The following is a 13,577-nucleotide window of genomic DNA, read 5'->3' as shown; positions in this document are numbered from 1 at the left end:
GTAATATGCATCCTCATCTCCCTCTGAATCCTCACCTGCTGATACCACGCCCCAATCCTAAGACATATAAGATATCGTAGTGTAGATGGGCTAATCTGTTCCCTTTCTAACACTAAACACTCGCTCAGATTCCGCTAATGTAGCAGGAATTGCTAAATGATCTTTGGCAATTGCGGCAAGTATTGGATATTGGTATTGCTTACTTGCCCAAAACTTGAGTATATCAATTTTAGGCCCAAGAGTTTTGGTCGTTCATCTAGCGCTTCCATTCTGTATCTAATTGCCGTTGTGAGACATAATCGTTGGTTCTCAAACCACCGCCTGGAGGCGGTTGGCGAAAGCGAACTGGGACGCGAAAGCGATTGTGGGACACTTCGGGAGCGGACTCACGACGCGACACGACCGACCATGAACATGACCGACAACGAGCACAACTACAACCACAACTATGCCGGTAGTTGAAGTAAATAAAAATGAAGCTCTTTTAAATGCCATTGAATTTTTAAATGAAAACCCAACAGAGAAGAGTGCTACAGTAGCACGGATGTACAGAGTAAACCCAAGTACGCTCCGGACTATACGACTACGACAACGACGCGCATCACCACAACGCACCGCTGTGCCACGCGGAGGCCAGAACAGAGTACTGTCTGATGTACAAGTTACAGCTATACAAAGATACATCCAACGCTCGTACGAAAATGGGTACGGTGCAACTAAGCCTATGGTGTTCAGTGCCATCTGCCAACTACGTGCAGCAGAAACTCCAACACGTGCACCACCATCACAACGGTGGTTCCAGACATGGATTAAGACACAACAACACAACTTCCATACAATAAAAACCCGGCCAATTGAAGCAGCACGGGTTGCATCTCATGAAGTATCAGCTATTAAAGAATGGTTTTATGAATTTAAAGATGTGTGTAATCAACTAGATATTACTGCAGGTGATATCTACAACTTTGATGAAGTTGGATTCCGTGTAGGAATGAGCACCGGTGAACATGTGTTGGTACCATCTGCAGTAAAGGAGGTAAGTTGTTTCTACTTATCTTACTTTATATTATTCTAATATTTATAGCTTTATATACAAGCTCCAGAGAACAGACAAAGTCTTACAGTTATAGAGACAATTTCAGCTGCTGGCATTGCACTTCCACCGTTCCTTATTATACAAGGAAAATTACACATGGAAAGTTGGTACCATGACAATCTACACGGTGATGAGAAAGTTGCAGTATCCGATTCCGGATATACAAACTCTGAGCTTGCAATGGAATATCTACAGCATTTTATTCAACATACACCGTCTATAAGAACGAAATTGTTAATAATGGACTCTTATGTCTCACATGAAGTTCCAGAGTTTATAATACTTGCACATCAACACAATATACACTTACATGTGTTTCCGTCTCATCTTACGCATATTCTACAACCGCTAGATGTTACTGTGTTTGCACAATATAAACATTGGCACCGACGTGCAATTCAACAAGCAATCCGGAATTTTGATACAGATTATAATGTTATATCTTTCTTTAGAGACTTGTCTACTATCCGTAAGCAGACATTTACAAAGGGTAACTGTATCAAGTCTTTTAGAGATGCAGGTATTTGGCCACCTAACTATGAAAAGATTCAAGAGAAGGTTGCTATATATGCAAAACCAGGAGTTTTAGAAACACCACAACGCGCATTTCAAGCAAGTTATGATCTTTCAACATGGAGTCAAACATTTGATAAGATCCTTAGTTCACCGTCACGGCAAAAGTGGGCATCTTCTTATACTGAAATCCAAACTCAGTTAACAGAGGCTGAGCTGTTCCAGTCAGAGCTTGTACAAATTACTACTATTATGACTGAGCAACGACAGTGGAAGGTTAGAAGTCGGAAATCTATTCAAAAAGGCGGTTCTATTACAGTTGAACATGCACGGCAAAGGATTTATGAGAAGAAGGTAAAGGAGCAACTTTTAGAAGAAGCACGGGAGAAAAGAGAGAGAACACGCATGGTGAACGTTGAGCGTAAGATGCAGCTCCGTGCTGGCATCGATGCACGGAAGGCAGAACGTACACGGAAAAAGGACCTACATGAATTTCAAAAAAGTAACCCAGACACGGAGCCACCAATTGGCTTACGTACAGAAATCATTGACCCGGACGTTACACAGAAGAAACGTGAGGAGGAGGAGGAGGCGGACCGACTGTTAGCCATTGAGGAGAGTGGGTACGTGAACTTTGCAGGCTTGGACTACGACATGATTCACGATGCAAGTGACGGTGGCTGTGATGATCAATCACTGCCTGACAATATTGATCCAAATCTTTTTTAATTATTTAATTCTATAACTTATATATATTTACAGCATTGTTACGTTGTCAGTCGTGTTCATGGTCGGTCGTGTCGCGTCGCGAGTCCGCTCCCGAAGTGTCCCACAATCGCTTTCGCGTCCCAGTTCGCTTTCGCCAACCGCCTCCAGGAGGTGGTTTGAGAACCAACGATTATAATCGTCGTGACCAAACTTTTCGCTTCGCTGAAGGTTGTAGTAAGCAAGCAATACGCGGCTGCCGAACCCGAGAGGAAGCAATACGCGGCTCGTCACAATTGCGACTGTAAGTACCTCTCCATAGTAATTTGTATGTAAAGGTACATAATTAAGCCATTCTATGAAATTATCACTTCTTCGCTCCCACTCCTACCCTCTCTCCCACTCTCGCCCTCACGCTCGCCCTCACTCTCGCTTCAGTGGAGGGCTTCTGGGTCAGGAATTAGGTCCATCTGGAGGAATTGGGAGGACAGCTTTCCGAAGAGCTGCCACCCCCTTCTTTCGGAGCGCTCTTCCTTCCGGGCCTCAATTCCTGCCTAGCGAAGCTGCTTTTGGGCCCAGTTGGCAGCCTAGCGGGCTACTCGAACCCGCTCGGCCTCAAGCTTCTAAGCTGCCAGCTCAGCTTTCTAGGCCCAAAGCTCGTGAGCGTGAGCTGCCGTAAGCCCACCTCCAAACTGAAGGCGAGCCCGGCTTCGGTTCGACCGCTTCTTTGACTCCTCAACCTAGCGTCGAGGTTAAGCTCTTGAAGCTGGCCTCCTACTACAACCTCTTCCGTTCCTATGAGCTAATTCCTATAGCTGTCCCTCGAGGGGCTACTAAAACCCTCTAGAACCTGTTGTTTCTGGTACTATAGCCCCTCTTTAACCCCCCTAAAAGTTGAGGGTTTTGGTGTAACCCATATAGGTAGAGGCATAGGTGTAGGCATAGGAGCAGGCTGTATGTACGAACGTAGCTTTGCGAGAGCTATAACGTGGCTTACTAGGCAAATTCCTGCTTTCTAGAAAGCTGATATAATATAGACTCCTTAAAAGTCTATAGCTACATTTTGGTAAAATCCCTCATAAAGAATTGTAGGTCATATGTAACATCCATATCACGTATGGCAGCAAGCACAGCCTCTCTGTGCCAGTGCTTATATGGCTAGAAGATCCCTACATCTAGTGGCTGTAAAATATGAGTAAGATGGGATAGGAATGTGTATATGATAATATTGTGTTTTTCTGCCATAATGATGAAATCATCACTTGTATGGCTCACATGAGAGTCAAGTAGTAGAACCTTCGTTTCCTTAGTGTAATGGTGGGTGCATCAGATGTGAGAATCTAACCACCCAAGGAAGGGATGATTTTACTAAGACAACACACTGTCTTAGGAAACAGAGCCAAAGGGTTGTAGCTTAGACTATTCCACAATGCAGCAATCAAGTGTATAATGTAGTGAAGTGGTTTAGACAAGTTGTACAAATGTTGAGTCTGAGAACTCAGGAATAAGTCAGAGGTTAGCACCTCACTGACTTTTCAGAAACAAGGAGTAACAAGATCAATGCTTGGAAGCTTGGAAAAGACGTGGAAGTATGTGATAGTCGATTTACTGTATTGTCTGCTTGCCCTTTCTTAAGGAAAGGGCAATCCTATTTATGCTAAAGGAGTGTAGTTCTCTCATTTTCCAAGACTTTCCATGACTAACCAGGCTTGGTAACTGTAGTCGACGTAAGAGAATCCCATAGAACCATCTCCTAGGTTCCTAGCCTATAGGAAGTGAACGGAGGTCCAAGGTCAGAGTACCCCTATAGACAAATTATGTCATAACTTAACCAATCTTGTGGGTAACTAAGGAGCGATGATGTGTAATCAATCATAGAGGGTTGTAGAAGCTTTTGGAGCTATCGTTCATGTCACTAGGCCTCTAGTTGATAGACATATGTCATGTGTAGTATTAGCCCAGTAACTAAGGAGTGATGTCATGTAATGAATCATAGAGGGTTGTAGAGATATGCTATGTGGTCATATCGGCCCAGTAACTAAGGAGCAATGACGTGTAATGAATCATAGAGGGTTGTAGCAATCGTTGAGTAGTATTGCTCTTGTTGTTGGTTTGATAAGCCAAAATATGTATAGTGACTTGTGTCATACTGGCATTCGTTGCACTCAGTTTGCTATCAAACTCAAGAGCAAACTTAAAAATCTCCTCCTCAAACCTACAAGTCACTATGACATATTTTAACTTATCACACCAACAACAAGAGCAATACTACTCAACGATTGCTACAACTCTCTATGATTCATTACACGTCATTGCTCCTTAGTTACTGGGCCGATATAACCACATAGCATATCTCTACAACCCTCTATGATTCATTACATGACATCACTCCTTAGTTACTGGGCTAATACTACACATGACATATGTCTATCAACTAGAGGCCTAGTGACATGAACGATAGCTCCAAAAGCTTCTACAACCCTCTATGATTGATTACACATCATCGCTCCTTAGTTCCCACAAGATTGGTTAAGTTATGACATAATTTGTCTATAGGGGTACTCTGACCTTGGACCTCCTTTCACTTCCTATAGGCTAGGAACCTAGGAGATGGTTCTATGGGATTCTCTTACGTCGACTACAGCTACCAAGCCTGGTTAGTCATGGAAAGTCTTGGAAAATGAGAGAACTACACTCCTTTAGCATAAATAGGATTGCCCTTTCCTGAAGAAAGGGCAAGCAGACAATACAGTAAATCGACTATCACATACTTCCACATCTTTTCCAAGCTTGAAAGCATTGATCTTGTTACTCCTTGTTTCTGAAAAGTCAGTGAGTGTAAGGATGCCTCCGTACCTAGATACTCGAAGAACCTGTCTCAGAACTGTTACGGTCACTACAAGCATGGAATCCGACTCGGTGGGGTTTCAAACCAGTAGAGGAGCATATAGCGAGTTACACTATAGTGGGGGACGGTAAGTGTATAGGGTTCAGGGCCGATGCAGACCTGTTGCGGTGGAAGGTTCAGGGCTAGGGTTGGGATAACCGAGTCGGGCCCGTTTCGGGAGTTAAGGAAACAGACTCAACGGGGTTCCCCCTTCATCTTTTTTGTATCCTTCGTAGTAGACCTATAGGATAGCATCCGTTTAGCCTCCGACTCGCACTCTCATATGCTATTACTGTGAGCTGGGTGCCCTGTGTCCTTACAGTGAGGTGCTAACCTCTGACTTATCCCTGAGTTCTCAGACTCAACATTTGTACAACTTGTCTAAACCACTCCACTACATCATACACTTGATTGCTGCATTGTGGAATAGTCTAAGCTACAACCCTTTGGCTCTGTTTCCTAAGACAGTGTGTTGTCTTAGTAAATTCATCCCTTCCTTGGGTGGCTAGATTCTCACATCTGGTGCACTCACCATTACAACTTGTAGGTTTGAGGAGGAGATTTCTAAGTTTGCTCTTGAGTTTGATAGCAGACTGAGTGCAACGAATGTCAGTATGACACTTAGAGGGAGTATGCTCAAAGTGCTGTAGCTACCGTAAGGCTAGCTGGCTGTTTGAAAATCCAGTGTTAGAGAGCATAATGAGCTCTGTGCCTTAAAGGTTGGTGGGTACCAAGAGTCCATGTGTATTTTGCCCAGAATGATAAGTACAGGCAGTATGACTTTTCCAGTTACAGGCACAGCCTTAAGTATAGTAATAGACATCCGATTTTCAAGGCTTAGGGTGTAGAGCTCCTTTGCGGCTCGTGGTACAATCACACACACCTAGTATCCCAACCTAAAAGCCAGTTTCATCCATATTCTAGATTGACTCTGGTTTTATACCACACTCTAGTATAAACCAGCCGTACTCTTAAAACCACTTTAGAACTATAGGCTCATCTTGTGAGCCTTCATACGCTGCTGTGCAATTGGCTTCATAGTAATAAAGTGATATTCCTTAAGCTCATTCCATATAAATTTTATAAGCTAGCTTTGTGATGGGTGCAGCTGTGGGCTCTGTAGCTGACAGACAGCAGCAAATATCATATTCCTAGTTGCTCTAACCCTAGGTAATACTGCTCAAGTATCCATTTCTTTATGGCCTCTGTCTGCATAGTAGAGAGTAGTTTATTCTAGCCCCCTCAGTGTGGGAGCTGCTAGGCTAGTCGGCTGATACTTAACTGTATCGTTTATTTAGGCACTTTGAAAATCTGACTGGCAGTAGTTGCTGTTTCAGAGGGGCTCTCTAGGAGCCACTCACGAGCATTTGATAGAGGTGTCTCTTCCATTAAATGAATTGCATATAATTACTATCTAAATACTATAGACAACTATGGTGGAGGTTTTGTTAAGGAGTGACAGTGAACAGATGCACGTTCTGACAAGCTGCATATTGCTTCCTCTTAGGTTGGGCAGCTGCGTATTGCTTACTCCAACCTTAAGCGAAGCGAAAAGTTTGGTCATGATGATTAGCTCATCCATAGAATCAGACTCTGTCTTCTTAGAATTCTCATCTTCTAATTCCTCATCTTAGATACTTTCCATAACCTTTGCTGCTTGGATGTCTAATGACTTGCCTCAATATTTATAGTAACAGTCTTGCCATTGTGCTTTTGCCTGCCTTTTTCGCATGTCTTGAATGCTTTTTAGCCAGATAATATCAAATCCGTTAAAGTTATAATGTAGGTCGCATATTATAACGATAGTTGAATGACTCTGCTGTTGATTTGTTTCAAGTGTATAATACTCATTAAGCTTTTTTAATGCTGCTAAATAAGCATTGTATATTGTGCTATTCTCTATATATCCAGCTTTAAAGACTTTAAGCTTTTGCGTCATTCTCATATAATATATAACAGCATAATTTAAAGTAGGATAAGAAGAGCCTCGTAGCTTCTCTGTTAGGCATATAAAGATATAGAAAAAATCTAATAACGCCTTCATGATTTCCTAATCTTTTGCTGTTAAAGCTATATCTTTCATACTTAAATCAAGCTGTTAAGATGCAAAGAGAGCTGTTATTAGACCTTGTAATCTAAATGCTTGAAGCATATAATATGATCCGTCATACTGATTGCTGTATATGCCTATGGTTTGCTGTAATGTAGTTTCGTTCTTGCATGCTAAGTTCTCATATTCTAAGAGCATGGTAGTGTTTGCAGAAGCATTATCACGAGTGATAGTAAAAACTACAGGAGTAATACCATAGTTGTCTGTAACAGCTATTAACTGCCCTGTAAGTTATTCACTAGAATGGATTGGCTCTTGTATCTTAATAACATCTAAGACTGTACATTGTAACTGTTTAGAGACCTAATGTGCTGTTACTACAGCGTATTTGGAATAGTTGCATGTAGACCAAGTATTAGTTGTTAAAGATATCCATCCACCTTGTGCAGTATGTGCTTGGTTGAGGCCCGGAGGGCAGAGCGCCTCTAGAAAAAGAGGGTAAAAACTCTTCTTCGAGCTAGCAACCCAATTCCTCTAGAGGATCGGGACCCAATTCGGGACCTAGAAGCTGCTAAGAGTGAGTGCGAGAGTGAGAGCGGGAGTGAGCGTGGGAGTGAGTGTGGGAGAGAGCGTGGGAGTGATGAAGTGATAATTTCTTACAATGATTAATTTATGTACGTTTAAATTACTATGTAGTGGTTCTTATAGCCTACATATTGCAGAGGGAGCGATCCCTTGGGATATGAAGCGCTGTGGTGACCAGGGCTTCATATTCAAGATTTACATTGAGTGCCTCTATGCAGAAATCCAGTGGGACAAGTAAGCTGATCTGGAGAGTATCCTATGAAGCTGAAACGAAACAACTCAATACCTTCACAGAGATCCTCTTGCCAGAACTGGGTGTATGACAGGCCAACCACATGGCGGCATTACCTGTCCGCTATCACAACCTACCATGAAATTATCACATTTTCGCCGCCCAAATGGTAACACCAGCCTCACTGACGGCATCGCCACCTGGGCAGCAAAAGCTCCTCAATCCTGATGAAAATTCTTTACCCTGGTTGAGAGCACGTGATAATTGTTGAGGAAAACTCTGACCGAGGAGAGAGTGATACACACTAAGGACAGGTGGACCTGCTACTAGTATAGGAGCGAACATCCCCAAAATCCCAATCAAAAATACACTTTACTACAGACACCACTCAATCAATTATATTCCTTGATGTCTGTTCCTAAGCAAAAGCAGTGTTATCGTTACGTGGAAACTTGTCACCTGAAACCATTGGTGGACAGTCCTCTGAGGGCCAACCAGGCAGTAGAAAACAACCTCCACGAAGTAGTAAGACCCTTCAGCCCCCTATACTCATATACTCATCTGCTACCAAGGACGAGATAGATATAGACTGAGAGCAAACAGAAATACAGGACTCTAACACATCACCTAGAGAACCTCTACCCAAATTTATGCTGAATCGACCAAACATCAACCAACCTGGGGGATTCGAACTCGATGCAGCAGACCATGATAAAAGACTTAGCGAGCAGACCCGTCGCAAAGCTCTCAAGAAAGCCACCAAAGAAGAACGAATGGCCCAGCAGGAGCTAGACGTCCAGCTGGCAAGGGAAAGAGGAGACCTACCAAGCACAACATGCAAGCACTGCAAGGGCATGCACTGGTCTCAAGACTGCCCTACGCCTACAAAAGCACAAGGGGCTCAGAAACTGAAAGCCCCAGCCGGCTCCCTCGAACAAGAACCCAAGATATCCGGAACCCAGTGCAAGCACCGAAGAGATTCAAGCTCAAACATCCCCCTCTCCAAAAAGTGAAGCCGGAGACAGCTGGAGGAAATGACCAACTCCCTCAAGGCATCTACGGTCTCATCCCGAAGCTCTACACCAGTAGGCCTGCATCGTCCCCAGACTACACACCGACCCAAAGAACTAAAAGCCAAATCATTTCCCACCCAACGGGCGGAAAAAGGCAACAATGGAGAACCATCGCCGTACAGCGATGCCTTCCTTGGGTGTCACGGTTCACCAAGGCATAGGGCGCCAGTTGGGTATTATGAATTAAACTCAATCTAGAGAAGAAAGGAAAGAGAAGAGGAGCACTCGAGCAGTGGCTCGATCTATATACAGCTATTGTGGAGTGAATTCTCTTTAGCGAGACCAGTTCTGAGAATTCACTCCACAACTGAAAACTTCGCTCCAACCCCGGAAAGCTCCCCACACCCCTGAACCCCCACTCGAGCTGCAAGGCGCACTTGATATTGTAACACTACCCCCCCCCTACTCCAGAGTTGATCTCCTGATCAAGAAATCCCATTTTCAAAAAAAAACAATTGTCTCCAGCTCTCATTTTGGTTTCTGAGGGTATTTTCTGTGATATGCTTGGGTAACTTCTGGAGAATTTTCAAAGCTCTCTGCAGTATACCATGTCTCATCCGGTGGATAGTTCTTCCAAGCTGCCTTGTAGAAAAGCTTCTTTCGAATAACTTTTGAGTCGAGGATTTCGTCCACTTCCCACTCCTCTTCGCCATTGACAATGACTGGAGGCTCTGGCTCCTGTTGCTGCCCTTCGATTGCATCATTCGAGTCAAGTCTTAATAGATTGGCATGAAATACTGGATGAATCTTCATGCTGTTTGGAAGTTTGAGCCGATATGCAACTTGCCCAATTCGCTCTAGAATTTCAAAAGGTCCCACTTGCTTGTGGTCTAGCTTCTTTGATGGACATGAAGTATTCCAAGCTTTTGTGATCAGACAAGACTTGGACTGGAAAATCTGTCCCTTCAAGTTCTGGTCTCCATGCTTCGAAACATCTGATGATTGCAAGCAATTCCTTGTCATATATCTCGTAATTGCATTCTGCAGGTGCTAGCTTTTTCGAGAAGTATGCCACTGGATGTAGAACCCCTTGATCATCTTTTTGTGACAAGACTCCTGATGAGATGAAGTCTGAGGAATCTGCTTCGACATAGGCTGTCTTGTGTCTATCGAAATGCCTCAAGACAGGAGCTTCTGTGACTGTTTGTTTCAACAGCTCGAATGCAGTTTGGCATGCATGAGTCCATTCGAATATCTGATCCTTTCTGGTAAGGTTCACCAATGGCCTCATGATGCTGGAGTAATTTCGGATGAACCTTCGATAGAAATTGCAGAATCCAATGAAAGCTTGCATATCCCAGCTTTGCATCACCTTCGAGTTCAATATGATGGTCTGAAGGTCAATGGGGAGGTAGCTTGTCTGCTGCCATTTTTGAAAAAACATCCAAAAATTCATGAAATTCCTTCGGAAGGATCAGTCGAGAGTCAATTTCTTCAGTTTTGGTCTTGTTCTTGTGCTCGATTATGTCCTTCATTGATATAGCAAAGACTTGAGCTCCTATTTGCTTCATGAGCATTCGAAATGGTGCTGCGCCAATCATTGCTATGGTGCAAGGTTTTGGTTTTTCCACTTTCGGAGCAGGTTCCGGAGGAGGCATTTCTTTGGCTTTCTTCTTTGGCCTTTGTCTTTCGCTTTTAGATATAGGCTCTGTTTCGAGGGCTCGATCTGGTATAGAATGGTTGCAATAATCTCCAGTGAAGAGGACTTGATCATTTTTGGCTTCACAAGTTCGACTGGGGCTATCCCTTCGATTTCACATATTCTTTCTGCATCAGCAGCATTAATGAAGTTTCCACCTGTGGCACCAGTATCGATCAATGCATGGACAATAGCTTTGTATTTTCCTATTCTACAAGTAGCTAAGAAAGGGGTGTCCGGATCAAAACTGGATCTCGAGGAAGAAGCTGCAATTCTGGCTGCACTGCCTCTAGTGATGACTTGTCTAGAGGCTATTCGTTTTCCGAATTGATGATAGACTCAGCTGTAGATACCTCATTCACTTGAGCTTTGAGCTTCTGGGGACAGTCTCGAGCTCGATGTCCATTTTGTCGGCATATGAAGCATTTCCCAAGTTTCATGAGCATTTCTTTTGCTGGATCTTGATGCGGTGGTCGATTGAGCTTCTGCGCAGTGAGCACTCTGCCTAGCTTTTCGGTGGTTGATGGGCTCCTTTTCTTCAGCACTTGGTGTTGCCAGCTGCTGTGTATCACCGTGGGTGTCGTCTAGGGGGTCTGGTTCCAGGAAGTCTTGTCGTTTAGCTGTGTAGGCAGTAGGAGCGAAGGTTGGTACTGTCGGCGTAGTGAGAAAAGTGATAGGGGTTTGCAGCGTGAGCAGGTAGGACCTCTCGGGCCCTTTCCCCCTCTACCCGCTGGCGCTGCTCTTCCTGGAAGGTGGCGAGCTGCATTGGGTTTTGCGGGAGATGATTGATGGCTTGGAGCGGGAGTATCATTTCTGCAGCTGGGGCAGCGATTGAGTTTCCGCTCATAGTAGGGAGAATGCTGTGAGAAGGATCCTTCACATGGACAGTCTCATCAAAGACCACTTCTTTCGCACGCTCTATGGTACCGTTAAGGGGATTCCAGAGCAGATATTGGTTGTCACCTTCGTAGCCGATGAGCAGAGTGAGTCTGCTTCAGTTGTCGGGTTTCTTTGGGTAGAGCGATTTGACAATGAGTTTGTATGCTGGGCAGCCAATGCGTCGGAGATGTGAGAGTTCTGGGCGGATACCGTACCAGGCTTCGAAAGGGGTGACTGTGAGAGCCGATGTGAGAGTTCTGGGCGGATACCGTACCAGGCTTCGAAAGGGGTGACTGTGAGAGCCGATGTGGGTGAACGATTCTTTAGGTAAACCATCGTTCGGGTTACCTCACCACGTAGCGCCTTTGGTAGGTTGGCTTCTGTCATCACAGATCGCGATTTATCAAGTATCGTCCGATTTCCACGCTCGGACACGCCATTTTGGTTTGGCTGATTTGGACTTGTTGGTTCCCATTCAGCGCCCATTTGTTGGTACCATATGAGGCATATTCCAGTGGCGAACTCACCGCCACCGTCAGCTCAGAAATGCTTAACGCGGAGGTTTGTCTGGTTGCAGACGATGTTATACCAGTGTTTCATGTATCCAAGGACTTCAACGCTAGTCTTGCCCTTAAGGAGATAGATCCAGGAGAAGTGTGTGAGGTCATCAGTTATCATTAGATATAGGGATTTGCCAGCGTTTGTCTTTGGCGTAATAGGACCTGCAAGATCCATGTGGACCAGCCCGGGTCGTTCTGTGGCGCGGCGAGGGGTTCTCATATTGTTATGAGCGAACTGTTTGCCTAGGGTGCAGGGTTCACAGAATTCGCGCTCCTTGTCTCGGGTTGTGGATTCCAATGTGAGACCGTGTGATATTCCAGCGAGTTGATGTATAGCATCATAGCTAAGGTGTCCAAGACGGGAGTGCCAGGTATGTATTGGCATGAGCGGTGAGATATGGGCTGTGTAGAAGGACGTGATTCCTGCTGATGTTGTCTGGGATTGTCATTTCTTGCTGAGCAGCTTGTGAACAGACTGGTTTAGTCTATAAAGCCCACCGATCTTTAGTCCAGTGGCTAGGACTCTCTCGTTGTAGGTGAGCTTGCAACCTCCTTTTACTGTTCGGAATCCTCCACCAAGGTCTTGGATAGAGGATATTGACAGGAGGTTGGTTGAGAGCGAGGGGACAAGCTGTTTCTGCAGCTAGATTTGCAGCTGCTGCTCCAGGTCTGCTTCTCTTTCCCTGTTGGTTGGCTCTCTTTCTTTCCAGCCACTCTGGTTGCTTCTCAGGGTGTTGCTGCCAGCAGTCGAGGTCAGAGTGATTCTCTGCTCTTGGGTGCATGGAGCAGGATTGTTTATTGGTTTGAGAGTAGCCCCTTTTGTGGGTGAAGAAACCCGCTGGGGCATTTGCGCCAGTTGTCTTGCGATTTTCCATGAGCTTTTCATAATCTTCAGCCATAGTGATAACCTCCTTTAGAAGGAGGGCGCCTGTCCGTGATAGCCCCTTTCTGCAGATAGAGTGATTTTGAAAAAGATTTCCCACGAAAGCGTCGAACTCTGGCCCTAAACCGTGGATCCACTTGAGTGCCAGGAAGTAATCAGGGAGCTTGAATTCGGCTCCCACTCTAACAATATCTTCATCGAGCTGGCGGAAGACTTGAGCATAGGTTTTTATATTCTGAGTGTCTTCGCCTCCGTAGACACACTGCTCAAGTCTTGCAATAAGGGATAACAGTGTGTTTTCCCCCTGTGGCCTGATTTTATCAGCGAGGGTGTCCCATATCTCTTTTGCATTGGTGATGCCTTCGACAAGTGTCGTTGGCGCATAGTTTAGTGTCGATTTGATGCCGCCGCATGCCATTTAGTTTCTTGCCCTCCATGATCAGTATGCTATATCATATTCTTTTGTAGCTTTTGC

At 44.7% G+C, this 13,577-nt stretch overlaps 2 protein-coding genes across 2 annotated transcripts; one reads left to right on the top strand and one right to left on the bottom strand.

The window, feature by feature from the left end:
- Positions 1–7,993: 7,993 nt before the first annotated feature.
- On the top strand, positions 7,994–9,081 carry VC83_00349 (uncharacterized protein; the record flags this gene model as incomplete). Its single annotated transcript, XM_024464043.1, has 2 exons — positions 7,994–8,070; positions 8,700–9,081. 2 exons carry the CDS (start codon positions 7,994–7,996, stop codon positions 9,079–9,081), a joined length of 459 nt encoding a protein of 152 aa, XP_024328739.1.
- A 3,623-nt stretch (positions 9,082–12,704) lies between these two features.
- Positions 12,705–13,520, bottom strand: VC83_00348 (uncharacterized protein; the record flags this gene model as incomplete). The annotated part of the gene is made up of 1 exon (XM_024464042.1): positions 12,705–13,520. The coding sequence occupies one exon, from the start codon at positions 13,518–13,520 to the stop codon at positions 12,705–12,707; it is 816 nt and encodes a 271-aa protein (XP_024328738.1).
- Positions 13,521–13,577: the final 57 nt, after the last annotated feature.

The sequence above is a fragment of the Pseudogymnoascus destructans genome, assembly GCF_001641265.1.
Source record: "Pseudogymnoascus destructans isolate 20631-21 unplaced genomic scaffold scaffold_1, whole genome shotgun sequence".
Lineage (NCBI taxonomy): Eukaryota > Fungi > Ascomycota > Leotiomycetes > Thelebolales > Thelebolaceae > Pseudogymnoascus > Pseudogymnoascus destructans.
This window is presented reverse-complemented; position numbering and strand designations above follow the sequence as displayed.